Raw genomic sequence first — 15,930 nt, forward strand, 5'->3', positions numbered from 1 at the left:
GTGGAACTAAATATTCATAGTTTTTAGGGCCAATACCTCAAACCGGACATATTTGCAGACTTTTGCAGTAAGGAGTTTAAATGAGATTAGAAAACGAATTTGACATCCAATTTTGAGGGCAATGACAATATGGGGTTCAAATAAATGATATTGCTTAACTGTTAGCTTTGGGCTAAGTTTTATGTCGGTTTCCGGGGCTCAGGCTCCAAGATGACCGGGAGAGCTTAGGTTCTCCAACGGAAGTGGGAACTCAGGTTCCTTTCTTCGCTACAGGGGACACACACCACCATGTAAAACCCCCGAGAGCCAATACTTACTTCTGGCACGGCTTTCGAGATAGAAAAGGGCAGCAAATAGTTCGAATTCAGACTTACATTCGTATTTTTATTGGAGAAAGATGAGATGCGTTGTGTGTGAAGGGCTGGAGCAAAAGAGGTCGAGGGTCGCTGCCATAGCATGCAAGACACCTCGGCTCTAAGGCACAAGGGAAAAAATGGAAAAAGAAGTTGCCAGCTGGCCAATTATAATACTGGTTTTATAATACTTTTGAGTTCTTAAATTCATGGTTGTATCTTAAACATAGGTTAATTCGTGTATCATATTTCAATGGAAAAAATATAAATTCAATGAAAAAATATGAAAAAGGTTGTTAAAAACTAAATAATACTGGTGAACGCGTTAGTCTTCTCAACATCCTCCCGGCCTTGGCCAATATGGCCAAATTCATTTCACACGAGGGCATCTTGAAGTCGTTGCAGGGCTTTCATAGCCGTTTCCAATATTTTGCGGGGCTGTGAGACATTTTGGCGACTGGCTGGGACTTTTGGATTTCGGTTCGTCTGTTTGTGCCTGCGATCATGTCTACTTCTATCACCTGAGCGTTCCTTTGTCTTAGATTCTCCATGTCTCCCGCGTTGCTCGGTGGACTGCCGGTTTTTTATTAGACGGCTTAAGTCGGCTGCAACCCGTCCCTTGTCCATTTGAGCCAAGGTGAGGCGAGGCAACGGCTCAATATGTAATAGTGTATGGTGCTCCCCTCCGCACTCTCGGCAGGCGACCTCAGACGTACATTCCCAAGATTTGTGGGAGCGAGCCAAGCAGTTCAGACAGTACCCTAGCCGCCTCACTTCTCTGCGCCGACGACCAACATCCATATTCAAGAATTCCCTGCAAAATCTTAATGAGTGGTATCGCTCACACAAAAGGCATTGGCGAATGTTAGTGGGCGCCCTGTGAAAACAAATGGAAGTTATGTGAAGAGAATGATTATTGATATTTCTTTAGTTAAAATCTTTCCTTTTTTTTTTTAAACGGGGTGGGAGTAAGGACAGCGGTTAGGAATGGGTTGGAGAGTCAGAAAAAAGTGGACACAATTTCGTTATGTCCCTAGTTATGGTTCCCTTTGAGGTGTGTACATCGGCTATTCGAACGAACCCGTCGCCGGCCAGATGTGTCTTCGTAATTCGCCCAAGCATCCACTCGCAAGGTGGGAGCTGGTCTTCCTTGACGACTACCAGTTGTCCAACCTCCACATTCTCCTTCGGAACTTGCCATTTATAGCGGTGTTGTAACTCTTTCAAATACTCGTCCTTCCAGCGACGCGCGAACTGGTGTTGTTGGACTTTTAATCGCTCCCAACGGTCTGGCAACGACAAATTCTCCGCTGCGACTTCCGGCACTGCCACCAGTGGTGCACCCCGTAGAAAGTGGCCAGGGGTTAGAGCTAATAATTCGGATGAGTTATCCGTTATGGGAGAGAGGGGACGAGAGTTTAGGACGGATTCAATCCTCACTAGCAGGGTTGCAAATTCTTCGAACGTGTATTTCTGATTCTGAGTCACTTTCTTAAAATGCATCTTAAAGGACTTGACGCCTGCTTCCCATAATCCACCCATGTGGGGTGCGTTTGGGGGTATAAATGTCCAGTGGACACCCTGAGGGGTGTATTTGTTGCTGACATCTTGAGCGGCCAATCTTATGAATTCGTCATATTCGCAACGCAGTTTTCGCTCCGCCCCAACAAAGTTAGTTCCATTATCGGACATAATCTTTTGCGGAAGCCCCCTTCGCCCAACAAACCTAGCGAACGCTGCCAGAAAGGACTCAGCGGACAAACTAGAGCATAGTTCCAAATGTATTGCCTTCGTGCTGAAGCAGACGAAAACGCACACGTACCCCTTTTGATACGGTGCTTGTCTCAACGATGACGTTTTTATCGAGAATGGTCCTGCAAAGTCCAGACCAGTATACGAGAAGGGCAGAGAAAATGAGCTTCGTTCAGTGGGAAGAGCAGCCATTATTTGGTTTCGGACTTTTTGCTTGTAAAGAGTGCAAGTTTTACAGTTGCGTATACATTTCTTAATTGCAGATCGTAATCTTGCTACATAATACTCCTCACGAATAGTTCGCATCATTAGGTTATGTTCAGCGTGCAAGAGAAAATCGTGAATAAAACGCACAAAGAGTTTGCAATAGTTTGAGGCCACGGGCAGTATTATGGGATGGCGTTCATTGTACGGTAGTGCAGCATTCGCAATGCGCCCGTTAGCTCGAATAAGCCCATTGGGGTCTAAAATTGGGTTCAACGTATAAAGGGTACTTCGTTTGGGGATTTGTCGGTTATGCTCAAGAGAGGAATATTCTGCCGTGTAAAAAATCCTTTGCGTCATGCGAATGAGGATATTCTTTGTCTCTGTGAATTCTGGGTTAGAGATTTCCCGCGAAGCGTAACCTTTTCCTTGGCGGTAGCCTTTCCTTACGTTCCTGTAAAAACGCATAGCATATGCCATGACCCTAATCGCTTTATCCCATCTAGAAAACCTTTCCAAAATATCCCCATCCTCCTCAAAGGTGTGAAATACCTCGATCTTTCTCATTTCCGGAGGATTTGGGTCCAGCATTATAGATTTGGGCCAATCCTCTGATGGCTCTTTCAACCAAGCGGGTCCATGCCACCATAAGGAATTGCTACAGAGCTCATTAGGAGAGCATCCCCTGGAGCCGAGATCGGCGGGGTTATCATGAGAGCGCACATGCCCCCATGCACAATTTCCGACATTTCGAATAATCTTTGCCACTCTATTGGCAATATAAGTCTTCCAAGTGCACGGTGGTTTTGCCAGCCAGCTTAATGTGATAGAGGAGTCACTCCAGAGATAAAGGTCAAAATTGTGAAGTGGGAGCTCTGATAGTACATGCCTGGTCAGTTGGGACAATAAAACGGCTCCGCAAAGCTCTAATCGTGGAAGGCTAATGGGATCTATGGGAGCAACCCTTGTCTTAGATACAAGAAGGTTCGTCTGAACTGAATTCGGGCAGACTATTCTGATGTAAATTACCGCACAAAACGCTTTCTCGGAGGCGTCACAAAACCCATGGATTTGGGTGTTTTGAAGTGGCGCGAAAGCAACCCAACGTGGTATCGTAATAAGTGGTATTTGATGCAACCCGTCAACGAAATTGTTCCATTTAAACAAAATCTCGGGTTTGACGTCTTCATCCCATTGCGTGCCTTCAAGCCATAACAGTTGTAGCATGATTTTTGCCTGAATTATAATAGGCGATATCCAACCAGCGGGGTCAAAAAGTTTGGAAACTTTAGAGAGAATTTGACGTTTAGTAATGGACAGTGTTTTCGGGGGCGGATCAATGCGATAGGAGAACTTATCTTCTAGAGCATTCCATTGAATCCCTAAAGTCTTGGTGTCACTGGTCTCGTGAAACTTCAAGAACTTTGAGTCTAAGACATTCTCCGAGGGGACGGAATTCAGAATTTGTGGGAAGTTTGAAGTAATCTTCTTAAATGGGAAACCACCCGACTTAAGCATTTCAATTAACTGTCTTAGTGAGTCGATAGCGGATGCAGGGTCATGGGCGCCTGATAACACATCATCTACATAAGTCTCCTTTCTGATGATATCTGCTGCCTGAGGGAACGACTCAGCAGAATCCTGGGCCAATTGTATAAGAGTCCTAATTGCCAGATAAGGGGCGCAATTAACCCCGAAGGTCACAGTCTTAAGAGCATAATCCCTGATGGGACTTGCTGGGTATGGACGAAAGAGTATACGCTGAAACTCGATGTCGTCCTCGTGCACTAATATCTGGCGATACATCTTTTCGATGTCACCAGTAAAAACGTATTTGTATAGACGCCAGCGCAAAATCAATGTCATGAGATCGGATTGAAGGGTGGGTCCAGTGTACAAAACGTCATTGAGAGATTTTCCTGAGCTGGTTCTTCTCGAAGCATTGAATACAACCCGAACTTTGGTACTTCGGCTCTCAGGCTTCAACACCGCGTGATGCGGTAAATAAAATGAACCGAACGAGCATCGGTCATGAAGCTCCTGAGAATTTGTCATCCTCATGTGATTCAAACGGGAGTACCCCTGTAGGACCTCGTTATACATCCTCTCAATTTCCGGTTTGTGTCTTAAAGAGCGTTCCAATCGAACGTACTGGATCAGTGCCTGAGATCTCGAGCGTCCCAAGGGAGATTCCTGTCGGTATTCCTTCCTGAATGGAAGTCGGACGACATAGCGCCCATCGGAGTCACGAACCGTGGTTCGTTCATATAAGGACTCGCAGTACTCATCTTCCAACGACACATGACGCGTCTCAGGGACCTCCTCCTGCTCCCAGAACATTCTAAGTTGCTGGCCAACGGGGTCACCCGAGATTTCATTCGCCTGGATAGAAAAAGACGTAACAGTCTGAATGGTGACAGGTCCGCTGATGACCCATCCAAAAATTGTCGCTTGAGCAACAAGGGACTCGCAAACCTTCTTGACGCCCTCAAGAAGAATGTTAGGAATCACATTACTTCCCAGAAGCAAGTCAACATGTCCCGGTGTACGGAAGTTGGGATCCGCTAACTCTAATCCGTCCAGCCCGTCCAAGGAAACCCCTGGGTCTGGGAGGAAGAAACTGGGTAGGAGACGAGTTATCTTGGGTACCACAATGGCGTGAATATCGATCAACTTGTCATGGGTCTCCGAAAAGAGGGGAACTTTGCACGAGGAATTCGAATTTGCAATAACCTGCCCACCCATGCCAAGAATCTGAAAATGCCTACGCTCGGTCGGAAGAGACAGACTCTGTTGAAGGTTCCTGGAAATAAACGACTTCTCGGAGCCTTGGTCCAAAAAGGCCCTTGCCTTGAAGGTATCACCGTTATGGCTGATTGTGACCATCGCGGTCGGCAGTATAGTATTCTCCTGGGAAGACTCCGCGTTGTAAGAGGAGAAATGTGAGGATGTCTGAGCCACTGAAACGGCTGCAGGATCGGTAGCTGGCGAGGAGGATTCATCCGATGACTGTTGCGTATCAACACCCACTAGGTCTGTACTGCAGGACTGAACCACCGAGTCCTGGCGAGAAGCCGCAGTCTGGGGTTTATTACTAGGGAAATGTAACATGGTATGATGGTTCCTCCCGCATTCCATGCAAACATACCTGCTTTGGCAATCCTTCCGCACGTGCCGATAGGAAAGACAGTTCAAACACATGCGGTTCTGAGAGACAAACTTGTTTCGAGAGCTAGGACTAAGATCACGAAATTTGGTGCAATTCTTAAGTGAGTGAGCATTCGCATTGCAAAGTTTGCAAACAACCGGAGATTTACTCTCAGTGTTAGTGAATGCGTTCACCTCGAGTCCCTTCATCGAACTGCCTCTTGTTCCGTGTATACTATTCAATCTCTCCACCACCTCGTATCTGTCCGACAAAAATCTATCCATTTCTGCCCATTTCGGAAGTTCTCTGTGAGACTTAAGAGATTGTTCCCACAACGACAGAGTCTCATGAGGCAACTTGGTGGAGCATAGATAAACCAGGAGAGGGTCCCAGTCGCGAGTGGATATGTCTTGAGTCCTTAGCGCCGCAAGACAATCGTTGATTGTAGTCTGGATCCGCTGCAAAGAGTCACTGCTCTCTGAAGTAATGGATTTGAGGTTCAGGAGAACCTTCAATTGGTTGTCGACCAAAATCCTTTTATTCTCATATCTAGAACGCAATGCCTCCCATGCCAATTCGAAATTCTCTGCGCATAATTGATACTTCCGCACAATTCCTGCGGCCGGACCCTTTACCTTGAGACGAAGGTGATAGAGTTTTTGAACGGGGGATAATTTATGGTGATTAATATATACAGCCGTAAATATGTCACGAAATGAGGGCCACTCTTCATAGCTGCCTTCGAATTCTTGCGTGTCACAGGGGGGAACTTTGATGGCACTGAAATTCGAGGGGGAGTCAGAAGTCTCGAGGGGAAATGAAATACGCGAGGAGCCCGGAATAGGTAAAAAAGCTTTCTGTAAATCCATCATCCTGGCCTTGCAGGAGTGAAAACTCGAAGTGCAAACCCTGTACTTCTCCCTAGCCGAGGACACGAAATCGCTAGAGAATTCCTCGTCCTTGGTAGTGAAAATCTTCCTATAAGACGCCTGGACATTCGTCCACCTTTCATGCAAATCCTGCAACGCAACCACTAATGAAGAGTCGGTGTGGTCGGTCTCCGGCCTATTATCGAAGTCGGCACAAAACATGACCAAGTCGTCTGAATCGAAGATAAAATCCCCTTGTAAGTTCGCCATCCTGAGATTCGGAAGCAATCTCAAAACCAGAACCCTTAGCAAAAATACGGTGGTATAGAAGACCCTAGCGGTTATCACCGACTAAAAGATACAGTTCGTATATGTAGCGACTATAGGGCAATTCCTTTCGACAACAGAGATAGAGACCAGTCCTTGTGCCCTGGGTGGCACCGTATGGCTAATAAAAGTGAATAAAATCCGGTATTAAAGAGAAGCCAGTTAATAAATGAGCCAGTGAGGAATAAGCAGAGCAACGACAAACTGGATGCCTGAGGCAAGGTGGTGAGGGTACGATCTACTGAAGTGAGACATGTATTTTGGTCATCAATCGGGATGAAGTCACGTTGTGACAACCTTGAACTGTTTGGCAACTCTTATTCTGTGAACTCCGTTTGGAACCATGCCACGGGCCCTAAGAGCTGATCAAATACAAGGGCGAGATCGAGATTGAATTACGACGAATAATGTCCAATTCAGCAGTTCGTGGAAGCCCCACTCAGACGCAAGCCCGAACCAACCGTCTGTACAGTGCCCGACTTGAAGAACTAAATCCAAAATAAAACGCAAATCGAAGTATAGTTAATGATGTAGTGCGACATAGGCAACTCTCATGAGGAACAAGTAAATAGATAGAGTTATACGGTAGCACAGAGCTCAAAATTCTGAGATTCATAGGCGATGGTGTAGATCGATATAAAATGTGAAGGAATCATAAAGCAAATGCGCTTATCTTATTGATATCGAGACAAGAGAGATTTCATCAATGTTAAATACGAATATTAAAAGTTCGGTTATGACCCTATGTTAGATTCCAGAGAGGAGCCAAGGCGGAATAAATGATCGTATCAAAGATTGGTATATGTGGGATAGCAAATGGGGTGCGTTCTTTATTGTAAAAGGTATATCTATAAATCCAAGCAATTTTTATGAGGGAGCTATAAGTCAGAATGTATCGTGTTCAAAAAAATAGTTTTAGGCGCCGGTAATCTGATGAGTATGTACATATATATATATATATATGGCTGTGTTTCAATGAATATATGGTAGGTAAGTTTATAAGCATGCAATCCAAAGCCTATGAATATATTTGTATGTTTTATTAAGTATATTGTAGGTAAATATATTTTAAAAATCAAATTTATGTGTAGCAGGGAAGACAACCAGGGACGGTAATAAAGTTTGGTTTAAAACTAATGCGCAGTTTTAGGCGGTTTGGTAATCTGCCCACAGGCCATATAAATGTGCAATTTGCTATAGATAGTTTATATTCTCTCCTTACTACACAATATGCACTACGTTGCGTATAAAAGATTTCGTCGCCTGGACTAAGAGTTCAAAATTACCCAAAGATGTCGCTGTCAAAGATTTTTGCATTCACAATAGGCGAGCAACATATGCACTATGTTCTCTAAGAAGCAAGTGTGTATTTCTGCTTATAAAACTACGAACGACCTTTCTACTTGTCGGCACACGGGGATAATATATACTGAGTTTCGTTGTCTGGACCGAAGGTGTCCTCGTTATAGTTTTATGTGGGCGAGCAACATATGCACTATGTTACTATGTTGTCTGAGAAGCAAATGTGTAATTTCGTTTACCAAACTATGACCGGTCAACATATATGTGTCTAACAAAATAAGATAAACCGAGTTTGACTTACTTATACTCGGAAATGTCCATGTTCCTGGTATCTCTCCGTACGGTTGGTGGTGGCTGAAATCGACTGTAAATGGTGCGCTCGGGAAAGATGGTGACGGGTTTGAGTCTGTGTTGCTTGAGTGTTGGATTCGCTACTGAAGGTTTGTTCTGGTGCCGTTGTAATCAGCCGCTATGGTGGTACCCAGACGAGTCTACTGTGCCCAACTGGTGAAAATAGACTGTGTACGAGTTAGGTCAAATCAAATGGATGGTGGATGTTGATGTTAACAAATATGTAGAGCGATTTGGATGAAATGGCGAAAATCAGCGCTGTTGGGATGCTTTTCACTTGTTCCTTTTTAACAGATGTCAGCTGGACGTTGGCAGGCGGAGATGGTGCGATGGTTTGTGCTGATGACAAAGTTTTGTTGAAACACTAAGTGCCGTAGATTTGGCTTATTCTCTGCCCCACACTTTCCTCTTGTTTAACAGGTTGTTGGCCAGATGTTGGTAAACAGATATGGTGCAGCGTTTTGGTTGGACCAAGGTGGTTAGACGCTGGTTGGATGAACGTACCGGTACTGACAATGTGGATGGATGGGTGAAATGGCATGTGGATGGTAGATGTGTGGCTATTGTTCTAAATTGATTGGTTGCAGCGTGAAGTGGTATCTTGTGTTACAATTTTGTTCGCCGTAAATAGACGTAGTTCCTCCGATCAACGGTGAAATTTATCCTAAAGTCGATTATTGGCTTCGCTCTAACGTCGACTTTGTAGACCATGCCGATGGACTTTACCTTCTCAAGACATATGCGTGACTTTGCTTCCTGGCTTGGAGGGTGCACAGACGGCGTGGTGTGACTTCTACGCTTCCTTTTCTTCTTTAGTAGTTCTGCTCACCTTTGAGTTTGAGGTTATGGTTTTCCACACTTTTTCATTCGTGGTGTTCTCACACTGCTACAGTCGGCTTTTGAGGTTATGTTGACCGTGACCTCACCTTACTTTTTGCTTCTTCACTTGGGTTCCTTAGACAGTTTCGTTGATTAAGTTTGGGTAGCGGCACACGAAAATATTCCCTCAAATTATGGCCTTATTACGATGCGTATGATCGTGGGTGCATTTACCTTTATGTGGAATTTAATGGACCAATATTATACAAGTGGTGATTTTACCATCGCAACCACATTTTCCATTTTTATCTCAACTTTCAGGGAGACAATCGATTATGTACGGAGTTTATGATTTTCTTGTTACCGGCAATCTGTCAAAACGTTTGTGCCTCAGAGCTGGGAAAGCACATACAGTTGCCAAAGACCAAACATGCCCTTTTTCTGTGCGTTTTGCGACTGTCACGTTGAACGATATTTTTTTTATATTTCTTATAATTTTTTGTAACTGAATGAATAAACCATGGGGTATGGCTTACAACACGCTTTAAATTAATAATTTCAGGAACTTGTGGTGTGAGCAATATAACCTCACTTCGCGGTTTTTCCCTTTCCTTTTTGTTATGACTTGAAATTTATTACTTACTTAATACTTCTCGACTGATTGTACGATGTGTCGTTTAAACAAGTGTTTTATGACCTTCCAAGAATTGGTTGGACGATGAATTATTTAACAAGGGTTTTTCCTCTTTTTTATTATGAACTTCCAAGGGATTGTTCAGGTTTTTTCGAAGGACCATGCTTAACTGTTAGCTTTGGGCTAAGTTTTATGTCGGTTTCCGGGGCTCAGGCTCCAAGATGACCGGGAGAGCTTAGGTTCTCCAACGGAAGTGGGAACTCAGGTTCCTTTCTTCGCTACAGGGGACACACACCACCATGTAAAACCCCCGAGAGCCAATACTTACTTCTGGCACGGCTTTCGAGATAGAAAAGGGCAGCAAATAGTTCGAATTCAGACTTACATTCGTATTTTTATTGGAGAAAGATGAGATGCGTTGTGTGTGAAGGGCTGGAGCAAAAGAGGTCGAGGGTCGCTGCCATAGCATGCAAGACACCTCGGCTCTAAGGCACAAGGGAAAAAATGGAAAAAGAAGTTGCCAGCTGGCCAATTATAATACTGGTTTTATAATACTTTTGAGTTCTTAAATTCATGGTTGTATCTTAAACATAGGTTAATTCGTGTATCATATTTCAATGGAAAAAATATAAATTCAATGAAAAAATATGAAAAAGGTTGTTAAAAACTAAATAATACTGGTGAACGCGTTAGTCTTCTCAACAGATATACAGATACAATATATGAGAATAGAGTACGTTGCTGATATATTTTCCGGGCTTAGTGTTTGAGGGACCACCCCAATAGCCAAAACATTCCTAAATCGGGCATATTTACCCACCCTGTCAATGTGGAGCTTAAGTGAAAGGAATTGGGGGGTAGAGCAAGAATGGATGCCCACTTTCGGGACCAATTTACTGGGGGTATACCACTTTTCCAAAATACCCCGCAAACAGCAATTGTTTACTGACCATCGCAATATGGGGCTCAATTAAAGGTATATGGGAGTAGAATATGAATTTGATATCCAAATTTAGGACCATGTATTAAGGGGATTCACCTCTTCCCCAAAACACCCCGCAAAGGGTAAAAATTTTCAGCCATGCCAATATGTGGTATTTAAGATTAGAAAACGAATTTGATAACCTATTTTTGGCCATTTGTTTGGGGGACGCCTCATCGTGAAAACTCCCATAAACCAATGGCAATATGGGGTTTAAATAAATGGTTTTTGAAAGAAGAGCACGATGCTGATATTTTTCAGGGCCAAGTGCCTGGGGGACCACCTCACCCGCGAAAACACCCCTAAATCAGATATCATGAAAATATCGGGCTGAAATGAAGTATTTTAAGAATGGAGTACACCTTACATCCAAACTTAAATTCGAAGACCAATAAATATCATATGGGATTGGGACAAAGGCACTTATATTGTTAAATTGTTAGTCAAGCGATATACTATTTTCGTAGCATGGTATTTCACTAAAAGCTCTTTAATTGTCGAAAATAAATATTCCAAGGAAACTTTTGTTCCATATAAAGTAAAAGAAGACGCAGCGGAGCGGGCCCGGGTCAGCTAGTTTAAGATAAAAATTCCTTAAAATAAAGTTAAATATCTTTCACCAAATGAATAGTTTCCTTTGAAAATGAAATATTGACCATATTATTATAATTCGCCATCTTTGACTTGAATCCCTAAAGCTAGAACAAAAATTTGTGCCAATATAAAGAGTAAGAAGTTCTAAGCAATATAGCTTAGAACTTCTTACTTCTTCTTACTCTAAGCAGCTTAGAACTTCTTACTCTTTATATTGGCACTTCAACCTCATTATTGAATCCACTGTGCCCTACTATATGCATGTGTAAACTTTCCATGTGTTCCTATATTCTACAAATACATACATGCTTGCGAACCCTGTACATAACTACCTACGATTGATGTTTCCATAACTTCTAACCAGAAATTGTTATTCAGTTCCTTTTTTTTACACTTCTGCATTGCTGCCTTCAATTACCAAGTCTGTTGTTTTGTTCAGAACTTAAATGGGTTCATATATCCTTAATTTTCTTAATATTGCTTTGCATTGTTCTTCGTATTTTACAATTTAACTTCATTGGTGTTCCATATCTCCCCACACACCATACAATATGTGGTGTGGTCATATTAAAGTTGAAAGAAAGTTCTAGTTCAGTTAAAGTGTTGAAGGGAAAAGAAGCTTCATTAGGATAAATGGTATTTTAACTTAATTCACTGTATGACCAGTTCAAAATATTTGTATTACTTATCGAATATAGAATGAAGTGTGAGGAAATGATCTGCGACTTGATTTTTTATTAACAGATTTGGAGGTTGTCAATATCTGGAGGTTATTTCTCTTTGTTTATGGATTTTAGGTTCTTATTCAACATAATGAATAACTATAACTGCCGATGTCTCAATCTATTATTATCATTGAGCTCATCTTCTTGATATTCAATCAGGAAATGTTCCACCAGAGCTTAGTTGCCATCCATTATGGATTGATGTAATTCGAGTGTGTGTTTTACATACAATACATTATGGCATATAGTTGATATATGGGTTGCCCAAAAAGTAATTGCGGATTTTTCATTTAGTCGGCGTTGACAAATTTTTTCAACGGCTTGTGACTCTGTAATTGCATTCTTTCTTCTGTCAGTTATCAGCTGTTACTTTTAGCTTGCTTTAGAAAAAAAGTGCGCGAAATTTTGTTTACATTTGTTTGTTTGGCGTCAATTTTAATATGGAGCCCACAAAGGAGCATTTTCGTCCTATTTTACTTTATTATTTCCGTAAAGGAAAAAACGCGGAGCAGATTGCTAAAAAGTTACGATATGTGTATGGTGATAAAGCCTTAAAAGGAAGACAGTCTCAAAATTGGTTTCGCAAATTCCGTTCTGGAGATTTTTCACTTAAAGATGAGCCATGTTCAGGTCGGCCAAATGAAGTTGATGATGACCAAATCAAAGCATTAATCGAATTGGATCGTCATGTAACGGAGCGTGAGATAGGAGAGAAGTTAAATATACCAAAATCAACCGTTCATTATCACAAAAAAAGTCTTGGACTGGTGAAAAAGCTTGATATTTGGGTACCACATGTATTGAAAGAAATTCATTTAACAAATAATCGAATCAACGCTTGTGATATGCACCTTAAACGCAATGAATTCAATCCGTTTTTAATACGAATCATAACTGGAGATGAAAAATGGATTGTTTACAACAACGTTAGTCGAAAACGATCATGGTCCAAGCATGATGAACCACCTCAAACCACTTCAAAGGCTGATATCCACCAAAAGAAGGTTATGCTGTCTGTTTGGTGGGATTGGAAGGGTGTGGTATATTTTGAGCTGCTTCCAAGGAACCAAACGATTAATTCGGATGTTTACTATCAACAATTGGACAAATTGAATACATCCATCAAGGAGAAGCGACCAGAATTGGTCAATCGTAAAGGTGTCATATTCCACCAGGACAACGCTAGACCGCACACATCTTTGGTCACTCGCCAAAAACTGAGTGAGCTTGGCTGGGAACTTTTGATGCATCCACCATATAGCCCTGACCTTGCACCATCAGACTACCATTTATTTTGATCTTTGCGGAACTCCTTATCGCACTTGGTTCAGTTTTTTGCAGATAAAGGCCAGAAGTTCTATGAGCGTGGAATACTAAATTTGCCAGAAATATGGCAAAAGGTTATCGAACAAAATGGCAATTATATATTTGATTAAAGTTAATTCTAAGTTTTAATAAAAATGCATTTACTTTCTTTTAAAAAATCCGCAATTACTTTTTGGGCAACCCAATTTCTTCATCAAGGATGAAGTTACTTATATACCGCCACAATGTTTGTCAAGATTCGATCATTCAAGGTTCATTAATTTCCTTTAAAACTATAAAATGTCTGCTAACTATACCTAAATTCGTTATGACCATGGTGCGTTACATAAAGATCCTTCTCACTTTACCCCATTTTCCTCATTGATGACCTCTTTTTCGGCAAAAATTTTGTCTTTTTTTTTCATACAACGCAATAAACACAAAGGATACATGTCGTTGAACTGCACCCAAAAGCCGAACGAAACATTAAATAATTTGCATTTCATTAAATTTGTCATCTGACTTCATTGGGCGACATGCTAACGAATTCGAACTCAGTCGCCAACACGTTTCGCATTGTCATCAAAAAGTCATTAAATAATGCCGCCAAAGAAAACTCATGCTCACACCGACCGCACTCACATGCAATAAAAGTGAAATGGTAAAGCAAAAGTCCACACTACCAACCAATCAGTGAGGCATTCGCAGCAAAGCATAGTCAGAGCCATAGAGAGGACAAACTGCCGAACTATAATTTATGAAGATTGTAATTTAAAGTACATTTGTCGCCGCAAGTGAAAATAACAATTTTGTCACTTAACAGTCGGGCAAAAGCAAATGCAAGCACAATAGCAACAACACCACCACCAAAATAAAGCATCCCTGCCAACCAACCAACCAACCAACCATCCGAATATCGAAAGCCACATCAGTATCGACAAGCCGTTGGCCAGAATGCCATTGACTAAAGATAACATTCGCAACGACCACATATAGAGAGCAATGCAATGCAATCTGCTGAATTCTACCACCTGCCACCTTCTATCGTGCAAACCCCACACCCGCTTAAAGCATTTTTAACCACAATTTGATTGTGGCCCAAAATGCCAGCGGTAGGTACTGAGGCGAAAATCATTGGAGGAGACACTCTAGTCACACACTCTTGGTGGCCCTGGTGAAAGGTAAATAAAAATCACTAGGAGCTTTCACCTTGCCAATGAATTGCAGATGCATAGAATCCTGTAGATGGACAGACAACAATGGATCTTAAATTGGCAATAACTTAAGTATATGTGAAATTTAACGAATTGGAGAAATTTAAGCATTTGCTATTAGGAATTCAAAGGGATAGAGCAAAACAAGTAACTTGTAAAAGCGTGCTAAATTCGGTCAGGCCGAATCTTATATACCCTCCATCATGGATAGCATTTGTCAAATTCTTTGAATGACTTTTTTAAATATATGTGAGAAAACACCAGGTCCAAAATTCAGGCAAAGGAAGTAATAATTGCGCCTTTCTCAGAGTCTCAGAAAGTCAAATTGGGAGATCACTTTATATTGCTGCTTTAACAGGTTGTCAACCAATTTAGACCATACTTGGAACAGTTGTTGAAAGTCATACCAAAAGAACATGTGCAAAATTTCAGCGAAATTAGAAAAGATAGCGCCCTCCAGAAGCACAAAAAGTCTAACCGTGAGATCGGTTTATATGGCAGCTATATCAGGTTGTAAACCGATTTGAACCATACTTTGCACAATTGCTAGAAGTCATACCAAAACACCAACATGTAAAATTTCAGGCAAATCGAGTAATAATTGCGCCCTCCAGAGTCTCAGAAAGTCAAATTGGGAGATCGGTTTTAATGGCAGCTCTATCGGGTTATCAACCCATTTCGACCATACTTGGAACAGTTGTTGAAAGTCATTTCAACCAAATTGGATAAGAATTGCGCCCTCTAGAAGACAACGGAATCTAATCGGGAGATTGGTTTATATGGCAGCTATATCAGATTATGAACCATAGACCATACTTAACGCAAAGTCACACCAAAACACCACATGCAAAGTTTCAGCCAAATCGGATGAGAATTACTGCCTTTAGACGCTCAAGAAGTTTTATATGGCAGCTATATCAAAACATGGACCGATTTGGCCCATTTACAATCCCAACCCACCTACACTAATAAAAAGTATTTCTGCAAAATTTCAAGCTCCTAGCTTTACTCTTTCGAAAGTTGGAGTGCCTTCGACAGACAGACGGATGGACATGGCTAGATCGGATAGATATGGATATATATTTCGAGGTGCTGCAAACGGAATGACGAGGGTAGGGTATAAAAAAGACAGACTGACAGACAGACGGAAGGCGAGACGGACGAACGGACAGACAGACGGGCATTACTAAATCGTCTAAGACCGAGGATAATGAATGTGTATCTTATACATAAAAATTTGTGTTTGTTTGTGTGTTCCTTATAGACTCAGAAACGGCTGAACCAATTTTCATGAAATTATCACAGATGGTGCATAATAACCTCGTGGTGAAAATAGGGTACTAAATTTTTT

At 41.8% G+C, this 15,930-nt stretch overlaps 1 protein-coding gene across 1 annotated transcript; it reads right to left on the reverse strand.

Annotated features, from left to right (window-relative positions):
* Positions 1-728: 728 nt before the first annotated feature.
* Positions 729-6,596, reverse strand: LOC131994647 (uncharacterized). The gene is made up of 3 exons (XM_059361417.1): positions 5,458-6,596; positions 1,435-5,403; positions 729-1,230 (listed from the first exon to the last, which is right to left on the reverse strand). Exons 1-3 carry the CDS (start codon positions 6,594-6,596, stop codon positions 729-731), a joined length of 5,610 nt encoding a protein of 1,869 aa, XP_059217400.1.
* Positions 6,597-15,930: the final 9,334 nt, after the last annotated feature.

The sequence above is a fragment of the Stomoxys calcitrans genome, chromosome 2 (assembly GCF_963082655.1).
Source record: "Stomoxys calcitrans chromosome 2, idStoCalc2.1, whole genome shotgun sequence".
NCBI lineage: Eukaryota > Metazoa > Arthropoda > Insecta > Diptera > Muscidae > Stomoxys > Stomoxys calcitrans.

Coding starts and splice junctions, on each gene's coding strand:
- LOC131994647 (XM_059361417.1), bottom strand. CDS start 6,596: ATGGCGAACTTACAAGGGGATTTTATCTTCGATTCAGACGACTTGGTC. Junction 5,404..5,457: donor CGGAAGGATTGCCAAAGCAG/GTATGTTTGCAT, acceptor ACATTTCCCTAG/TAATAAACCCCAGACTGCGG. Junction 1,231..1,434: donor ACACATCTGGCCGGCGACGG/GTTCGTTCGAAT, acceptor TTGTTTTCACAG/GGCGCCCACTAACATTCGCC.